This window comes from Triticum dicoccoides, chromosome 6B (genome assembly GCF_002162155.2).
Source record: "Triticum dicoccoides isolate Atlit2015 ecotype Zavitan chromosome 6B, WEW_v2.0, whole genome shotgun sequence".
Classification (NCBI taxonomy): Eukaryota; Viridiplantae; Streptophyta; class Magnoliopsida; order Poales; family Poaceae; genus Triticum; species Triticum dicoccoides.
Window position 1 is genome coordinate 634,009,512 of NC_041391.1, and position 9,352 is coordinate 634,018,863.

Sequence of the window (9,352 nt, forward strand, 5' to 3'; positions counted from 1 at the left end):
TCTTGGCATTTTGGTTTTTGCCTGATTTTTCCTATGTTTTGATGAAAAAATGAAAAAAATTAAACATTTTTTTTGGCTTCTCGTGGAGGCATAGGTTGGTTTCCGCAAGCGGCACAATTATGCCTCTCAAAAAAGGAAAAAAATTGTGTTTTCTGCTTTTTGCTTCTAATGGGAGCACAAATTTGCTTCTCGTGGAGGTACAAATTTACTTGCACGAGTGGCACAGTTGTGCTTCTCAAAAAGGAAAAGAAGTTTTATTTTTCTCATTCATGGGATGTGCAGATTTGTTTCTCTTGTAGACATAGATTTGATTCCGTGAGAAACATAGTTAAGCCTAAAAAAACACATTTTCTTTTGCTTTCGTGGGAGGCACGGATTTGCTTCTCCTATAGGCTTGTTTCGGCCAGAGGCACATTTGTGTCTCTCATGAAGAAAAAATGCAGTTTTTTGCTTCCAGGAGTAGTAGAGGTTTGTTTTCGCAAGAGGAACAATTGTGGCTCTCGCAAAGGAATTTTTTTTGTAGAAAACAAAGTGTGCTTCCGACTCATTTTTTCCGGTCTTTTTCAGTTTTTTCATGGAATAAACTTCATAAAAAACTATAAAGAAACTTCTGGGAGTAGCCGAGATTTGTTTTTGCAATATCTTAATGGGAGAAATCCAACTTTGAAAACGGTTTGATATTTTGACGCATGGTTTAAAAGATAAAATATTTCAAATAAATGAGTCTACGAAAAAAGAAAAAAATCCCAGGTAGCGACAAATGGCCAACATGCACTACGCCACTTGTCAATCCCTGAGAAAATGGGAGTGCCCTTTGTAAAGGATACCCCTTAATTAATGCTCTCAAGTATAAGCGCCAAATAGCAATCGGGTATCGGTCGGGGGCGATTGTGCCTTGTCCGCAGTGAAATGCAAGCACGTCTCGCCTCAAGGAAGCCCTAAATGGACCGGTCTGAAATATCACAGGTACACGTACACCTTTTTTATTCATTTTTTGTTTGTTTTGTTAATGTTAAAAATGCATATATTCAAAGAAACTTAATGTACTACAAAATTTTAAAATATCACCGCAAATTTGGAAATGTTTACATGGTGTAAATGATTTGTTAGTATAATTTTAAAATGTGTTTTGATAGCATTAAAAAAATGTTTCTGCCATTTAAATATTGTTCACGTGTTTAAACCAAATGTATATAACATTTTCTTAATGTTATACAATGTACTTCGTGTAATTCAAAAATAAATCATACCATTCAATAAAATGTACATTACATTTCAGAAAATGTTCATGTTTTTCAAACATCTTTTTGTGACATTATAAGAAACAATATAACATGTGGTCATATAGGTTAAAAAATCATAGCATTCAAATGAATGTTTCACGCCATATTTGGAAAACAATAATATATATTAAAAAAATGTTCAAAAATAAAATTATATATTAAAAATGCTAACCTTTTATATAAAATATTTAAGATGTACAGAAAAATGCATGATTTATATGAACAAATAGACATAGAAGCATATATTTGGAAAATGTTAACCACATATTTGTAAAAATGTAAAACACGTATAAAAGAATGTTCCAAATAGACATGTGTTAGATAAAACAAAAAACAGAGAAAAACAGAAGAATGAAACAAGGAAAAAAAGAAACCCGACGAAAAAAAATGATGAAAACCAATGCAAACAGTATAAACAGAAACAAAAGAACATAGAGAAAAGAAAATAATTCGCGCAGAGGCAGCTAAGTGAATAAAGTCTCTATTTTCTATTCCTTTACTAGATTCACTAGTGATAGCTTGTGTTGGATAAAAAAGTTCTAAAAATTCCTCAACCTATTTTTTTTGGAGCATCTGTATGCATATGCTACGACAATTCATGCCGTCACACTTCTTCACTCCCCAACGGATCGAGATCCAGTGACATGCTGTGAGCATGTCACTAATGAACAATAATGGTAACATGCGCCCCTCTCTGAAACGCCCGATCGAGAATCAGCGGACAAATCTTGAATAAACAGTGTCGGATCTACAGTGTTTTGTCTACGGTATCTCCTCTACAGTGTTCTCTGCTACAGTACCGTCCACAGTGTTCCTCCCCTACGGTATTTAATTTGGACCGTCCCCTTTGCATCCAACGGCTGCCGGCCCGCATTTTACGGCGTGACTGCTGTGGGCATGTCACCGGATCCCTGTCCCTCCCCGACCGTTAAATTCTTCCTCCACTTTTTTTAAATAAAGAAACGGAACTCGGCCACTCCTTAGAAAGTCTTCGTCTTCCACCGACCCATGGGCCCAGTGGACCGCCGAGACCCACCGGTAAATGAGCCAACTGCAAAGCAACCGAGGGGTGGCCACGGGAAAGCCCTCCCTGACCTGGAGTCTCTCTGCCACCTTTCCCTCCTCCCATGGTTTTGGCACAGATTCCCAGCGCTGCCAAAAGCAAACAAAAACTCTCCTCTCCTGATCCTCCCGCCATTACTCACGAGCACCGACGCGCCAGCCCCGCCGCTCCCACTGACAAGCAGGCCACGCCTCCATCGATTTGCTCTGCTCTCCTGGCCTGCGCAGCTTACACATGCATGCTCTCGCAGTCACGAGCCGCACAGTTCACCTCAGTCGTCAGTGAGCTCCACGGCCCGACGAAGCTAGCATCTCTCGGGAACGACGATGGGGCTGCCCGCCATCTTCGCGGTGGCCGTGATGGTGGCGATCGCCGTGGTGGCGTCGGAGGCGAAGACGACGATCGAGCCGTGCTCGGGGTCGGACTCGTGCCCGGCGCTGCTGGGCTACACGCTCTACGCCGACATGAAGGTCTCCGAGGTGGCCGCGCTCTTCGCCACCGACCCCTCCGCGCTCCTCGCCGCCAACGCGCTCGACTTCGCCGCCCCGGGCGCCGCGCACCGCATCCTGCCCATGGGCCTCTTCCTCCGCGTGCCCACGCGCTGCGCCTGCGCCGACGGCGTCCGCAAGTCCGTCGCCGTCCGCTACGCCGCGCGCCCCGCCGACACGCTCGCCACCGTCGCCGACGTCGTCTTCGCGGGGCTCGCCTCCGCCGACCAGATCCGCGGCGCCAACGGCCTCGCCGACGCCGACGCCGACGCGCCGCTCGACGCGGGCCAGCGGCTCGTCGTGCCGCTCCCATGCGTCTGCTTCAACTCCTCCGACAGCAACCTCCCCGCGGTGTACCTCTCCTACGTGGTGCAGGTCGGGGACACGGTGCCCGCCATCGCCGCCGCCTACGAGACCACCGTCACGGACGTCATGAACGTCAACGCCATGGGCAGCCCCGTCGCCGCGCCGGGCGACATCCTCGCCATCCCATTGCCAGGTACTACGCGTGATCAAATTGCTTTTCCTGTACGTGCTACACACACATTTTCTAAATATAAGAGTCATGTGCCCAGCGAAGTTCTGGTAATGATGGCATGGCACTGTTGGACACATACAGTAGAGCAGAGTTTTTAGTTGGCACTTTCAGTTAACCATCACTGCTTGGGAAAGGCCGAATTACATGCATTCAGGTTAGGAGTTAATACTTTTATATACTATAATCCCTATTCCCTATTAAATCAACAACACTTATTTTTGCGGCGGAGGGAGTATGATATTGTGACAGTTTTTCTAGAACTCATCTAGATGAGATATAATTTGGTCTCATTCACCTTTTATAGCCATTAGATGTGACGCTATAAGATGCGTGTGTGCTGACGTGGGTTGCATCTGTTCTTGTTTTCAAAGTGAATGAGACCAAATTATATCTCATCTAGATGAGTTCTAACAACGCTATAAGATGCGTGTGTGCTGACGTGGGTTGCATCTGTTATTGTTTTCAACGTAAATGAGACCAAATTATATCTCATAGATGAGTTTTAGGTACTCCCATTTTTGTATGCTCTGCTTTTGCCGATTACTGATTCTCCGACTCCACAGCTGAACAGAACTTTGTTTGCTCTTTTCTGAACATCAGCATATGCCTAATATTTTCCTGATGATGGTCGTTCTTTATCTTTATATACAGCATGTGCATCTTCATTTCCAAAGACCGCTTCAGACCATGGACTGCTAGTAGCAAATGGAACCTATGCACTTACCGCAGGCAACTGCGTGCAGTGCAGCTGTGGGCCGGGCAATCTCAAGTAAAATTCAGCTTACAACTTTTCAGTTCACAAAGCAGCATTACTGACGAAATACATTATGGATCATTGCTGTAACCCCTGTCTTTCCTTCTGTGGCAGTTTATATTGCACACCGGCTTCACTGTCAGGATCATGCCCGAGCACGCAGTGCAGTAACAGCAATGTGTTGCTCGGCAACGCGAGCACCCACGCCACGAGTGCGGGCTGCAATGTCTCTTCATGCACCTATGGAGGTTTTGTCAATGGGACTATTACAACTCTGTAAGCAATGTGTTTCAGAACGCTTTTCGGTTCATTGCTGTTTTCTGCAATCAAGATTGATGTATCTTACTTTTTCATTGCAGGCTCAACACTGGTCTTCAACCGACATGCCCAGGTAACTCTTGTTGCTGTAATCCTGTCTTCAGATTCAGACCCAAGGCTGTGATGGCATTCCATTCCTCCATTGTAGACTCTGCACAAACTATGTCGTAGACTACGCACAAACTATAAGCATTAGAAAAGGGGGTTTCAATTTGAAAATGCTTGCATTCTTAGAGGAAAAAGCCTGGCAATTTCCATTCTGAACCCGAACACTCCATGCAACTGACACTGCCCTTTGAAAGCACCCACTGCAGTGTGCAAACTGTATCTCCAGAATCTATCACATACTGCCTCCGTTCCGATTTACTCATCGTGGTTTTAGTTCAAATTTGAACTAAAACCACGACGGAGGGAGTACATAAGACTGCACAATTTGTGTTGCAATGTCCAAACTGTATCGTTAGTACACACAAAAAGGAGCAAATGTTACAACTAAATTCACACAACTTCTGTTGCACACTGCACCCCGGTTACATGCAGTTGCACTTCTGAAGTAACCAACATTTTTTTTTTCCGAATGAATACAGTAAAGCCTTAACCCTCAACAAAGTTTACAGTCCTAAACAGCACACCTGAAAACTCACGAGATCTTCAAACTGAACACCGGAAACAACACACTTTGTTCTATGTTCCATGCTCTTTAATTTTACTAGCTCATCCAATCATCACAGCCAGTTTTTATCTTCGCATATCTCCTGTTTCTGACAGTTTGCTCCGTGCAGGACCACACCAAGTTCCTCTACTCACAGACCCACCGACGACGGTGAACCGCGACTACTCGACCTCTCTTGCCCCGCTATCAGCGCCCGTGCCCACAGAAGCGGGCGGCGTCATGGCGGAGCCCCCGCCGAAGTCGTCGGAGCACGGAGGGTCCTTCACGCTCCCAAAGGTTTCTCCGACGCATGGCCCCGCTGGAAGCGTCTCGGGGGCACCACCTCCTCCAATGAGCAAACCGCGGCGAATCCTATCCGGGTTCATCTTGTGCCTTCTTCTCCAGCACTTCCATGTGTGAACCGCACCGCTTCAAGAAATTCTTTTGAGCTGTATTCTCTGTAACTGTAAACAACTGGTAGTGGTAGTAACATCATTTTGTAAGGTATTTGACAGTATGATGATGGCCATGTTTTTGCATGCAGCTATCCTCGTCCTTTCGGGGGGCATCATCACGTTCACGTGTGACTTTATCTCATGGAGACGAGATCTCCTGGTTGTTGTTGTATGTAAGCAGCAGCATCTAGGAGGATGTGTTTTGCTGCCTTTTGGACGCACTGATGAACGGGCACTGGATAATGATCATGTTTTTGCCAAGGAAACGAGAGAGCTTTATTGTTTTGATTGATTATAATCAGCACCTAAGAGGAGGTACATGCATGCACTTTCAAGAGGCGCAGATCAGTTTAAACCCCATGAAGATCACACTTGTTTCTAGATCGATGTACTAGCAGCCGTGCAGGGGAATCTCCCCTCTATAGTTGACCATGCAGGGGAAGGGCGACACCGCAGGCGACTCCGCGGGCGACTCCGCGGTCGTCCCCTCGGGCGAAGCGGCGGGCGGCGGCCGGGATCCTCCGGCGCTGCCTATCCTGCCGGAGCCTCCACCGCGGCCCATTTCCTCTCCACCGCTCCTCCGCCGTGCGGATCCGCGGCGACTTGCGCCGGATCCGATCCGAAGTGCGAGGACGCCGGTTTTGGAGACGGCGCCCGATCTCTCCCCTGTCTCGTCGTCTTGCCCGGATCCCTCGGCGGCAGATCGGGATCGGGTGTTTTTGAATTTTACTAAATGGTACTCCCTCTGTAAACTAATATAAGAGCGTTTAGATAACTAAAGTAGTAATCTAAACGCTCTTATATTACTTTACGAAGGGAGTATGTGCGTTTTCAGGACGATAGAAAGGCGGGGACGTGGATCAATGGCCTGATCTACTCGCGCAAGTCTCGGTGGATGACGATCCGCGATGAAGAAGGAGATATATTAGCCGGACAACATCTGAACGTTGACGAAGATCTTGCTGTTGGTAAGAGGTTTATTATTGATTTTTTCCATATCGAAGTTCTTGAGTGTGTGCAGGAACCCAGAGAATGCGATGAACAAATTGAGTCTGTGGATCTCACAAGTGATGCCGAGGAGCCCAAGCCTGCGCGCCGGGTTGGGGGCGCTTTTGGATACTAGCCGATGATGAAGAAGATGATGTTGAGTATCTGCCGGAGGCGCCGGTGCAGTCACCATCTCCACTTGTTGTGGCCACATCTACTTCGGTGTCTAAACCTAAGGTGAGTTATAAGAACTCGAGTTCGTTGGATACGTCGGCTCCTTCCCATAAGTCGAAGGGGAAACCATGGAAGGGACCATTGCCAAAGGATGGGCCGTCGGCCATCACTTTGTCAGATTTTTTTCATCCCGACTGTTGGACGAGAGTGACTCGGCGTAAGAAAATGGGTGGTTCGAGGGTGTCACAGAGTTCGCCGGCGGTGGCCGTGCCGTGTGACATCCGAACGGCAAGATTGGAGCATTTGAACGAGTTGTTGGGCTCGGTTGGGCTGCCTGGCAGTACCTGCGATGTTGGCTTGGTCAGTACTGGGCTTGAGGCCCAGGGGGCTGGCCAGGCACAGGACGCAAGGGAGGCTTGCGTGCATGAGGGGGCCTTGGATCGATCGCCCCCGCATGCACGTACCCCTTCTCTCCCTCCGCTTATCCCTGCTAGGGTTCGGCGCTGTGGACGTGTGGGTTTTCCATCTGCCTCCTTGTGCCGTTCCTCGCGAGAGTTAGCCGGAGTCAACCGGCGCCTGCCCCTTGTCTCCCAACACCCGGCCATGCCGCCCAAGCCGCCGCCGCCGCGGATGCCTCCTGCGGCGAGAAGCCAGTCCGGGGCCGCGGGCGGTTCGGCCTCTTCGGCGGCGGGCGCTGCTGCGCCGGGTTCTGCGCGTGCGGCACCTCCGCCCCGAGCGGTTCCGCCGCCGCATCGTGCTGCTCCTACGCCGCCTCGGGCGGCGCCTCCACCGCCCGCTCGGGCCCTGCCCCCGCCGCCACAGCAGCCTAGGGCTGACCCGCCGCCTCCGCCTAGGGCTGAGCCGAGGCCGTGGCCGAGGCAAATGGCGGTCGGCCGCGGTGGCCCTGGCCAAGGCCCGCTCGGCCGTGGGGTTGGGGCGTCACCGGGAGATGATCAGAATCCCCCGCGTGGCCAGTGGGGTGATGACGGTTACGACGCCTACGGTGCTGGTTTGCATCGGGGATCTTCGTCCTCCGGCGGTGGCCGTGGCTATGCTTGGATGGATGACGGCAATGCCAACTGGGGCTTTCAGGGTCCGCCCGGCAACTTCGTGGAGGGGGCGGTTGCTCCTAATAACCGCCCCTTTCGGGGCCGATTCCGCGGAGGTCGGGGTGGGCACAGACATAACTACCCGCCTAGGCATCCGAAGGCTACGGTTGAGACTGAGGTGGTGGCCGACGAAGGTTCGGTTCTACCGCAGGTGGCGGTGGAAACGGTTCAGGCCTTGGCCGAAGTCACTTTGCCGGAAACCATGCAGACTGGTGATTCTGCTTCTGAGCATGGTACGGACAGATCAGAGGCTGACAAGTTGTCCAAGTGGGCGGCTAAGAAGAAGAAGCTTACTTGTTTTCGATGTGGTGACACGGGACACTTTATGGCTGAGTGCACTATGGAATTATGTGACCTGTGCCGAAAACCGAAGCATGCTGCTGCTGAGTGCCCTCTTATGCTTGGGCCTAAGCCTACTGTTCAGATATACGGGGTCTGCTGCTCGGAGTTGATGTTCTTCGAGTCTCCCAGTGTGGCACCTCTGGCACCAGCGGTAGAGACTTCTTTTCCAGGGGTGGTGAAGATAGTTCATGGACCGTTGACCGAGGCGCAAATCATTCAGCAGCTGCGGGAACTCGCTCCGGGTAACTTTCAGTGGTCGTCACTCAAGCTTAATGATACGTCTTTCAAAGTTGATTTTCTGTCTAAAGAGGATCAGGTGCGAATCCTCAAGTTTGGTATGAGCAGGGTCACAGGCACTAGTTTTGTGTTGCAGTTTGATGAGTGGAAGAAGAAGGAGCCACAGGGCATGCCTTTGAGGCAGATTTGGGTTCGTTTTTCCGGGGCGCCATCTGATCCCTTGGATAGCTTCTTGGTGACGTGGAGTTTGGGGTCTTTGATCGGCAAGACTGAACAGGTGGATATGCCATTCACTAGGGCCAACGGAGTGGCGCGTTTACTTGTCAGTGTGGCTAATATTGAGTTCTTGCCGAATGTGGTGCCTTGGACGTACGATGGTGTTATGTATCAGCTAGATGTTCTGTATGAGGATCCTAATTTATTCGACGAGTTTGAGGATGACAACCCTATGGACACGACTGAGGGAGGAGGTGCCCCGGGAAACCAGGATGGTTCGGCTATGGGTGATGATAACGGGGCCAAGGGTCCGGTAGGTCCGTCTGACTCTACTAATATTGCTCCTGCTAGTTCTTCTGGGGTTGCTCTGACGTCCATGTTGCAGCTTGGGTCCTTGGGACCTTTTTCTGCTCCACCTCGCCTTCGGGGTGTTTCTCCGGGTTCCGTGGATCCCGTGGCTCCTCTTTGTGCGCCCGCGGTTGAGGTGGGAGGTCCCGAGGGGCAGGCGGCCCTTCCCACATCTCCTACTTCGATGTTGCCTACGGTGGATGGTGCAGCGCTTGTGGCCGTGGCTAGAGGTGACGGGCAGGAGGCCCGGTCTCCCGTGATGCCGTCGCCGCCGGCGCCCCCCGAGGACTCGACGCTCTTCTCCACATCGCCGCGCGCGGGAGGAGGGGTGGCCGTGCAGATGGCCGCCAGCCCTCTTTGCCCCGCTGCGGTGTGCGGGTCAGGTGGT

General features: G+C 50.3%; 1 protein-coding gene across 1 annotated transcript; it reads left to right on the forward strand.

Moving 5' to 3' along the window:
* The first annotated feature begins 2,419 nt into the window (after window positions 1-2,419).
* LOC119321914 (lysM domain-containing GPI-anchored protein LYP6-like) lies at window positions 2,420-5,794 on the forward strand. Its single transcript, XM_037595425.1, has 5 exons — window positions 2,420-3,333; window positions 4,024-4,141; window positions 4,241-4,402; window positions 4,486-4,517; window positions 5,227-5,794. Exons 1-5 carry the CDS (start codon window positions 2,673-2,675, stop codon window positions 5,514-5,516), a joined length of 1,263 nt encoding a protein of 420 aa, XP_037451322.1. The 5' UTR covers window positions 2,420-2,672; the 3' UTR covers window positions 5,517-5,794.
* Window positions 5,795-9,352: the final 3,558 nt, after the last annotated feature.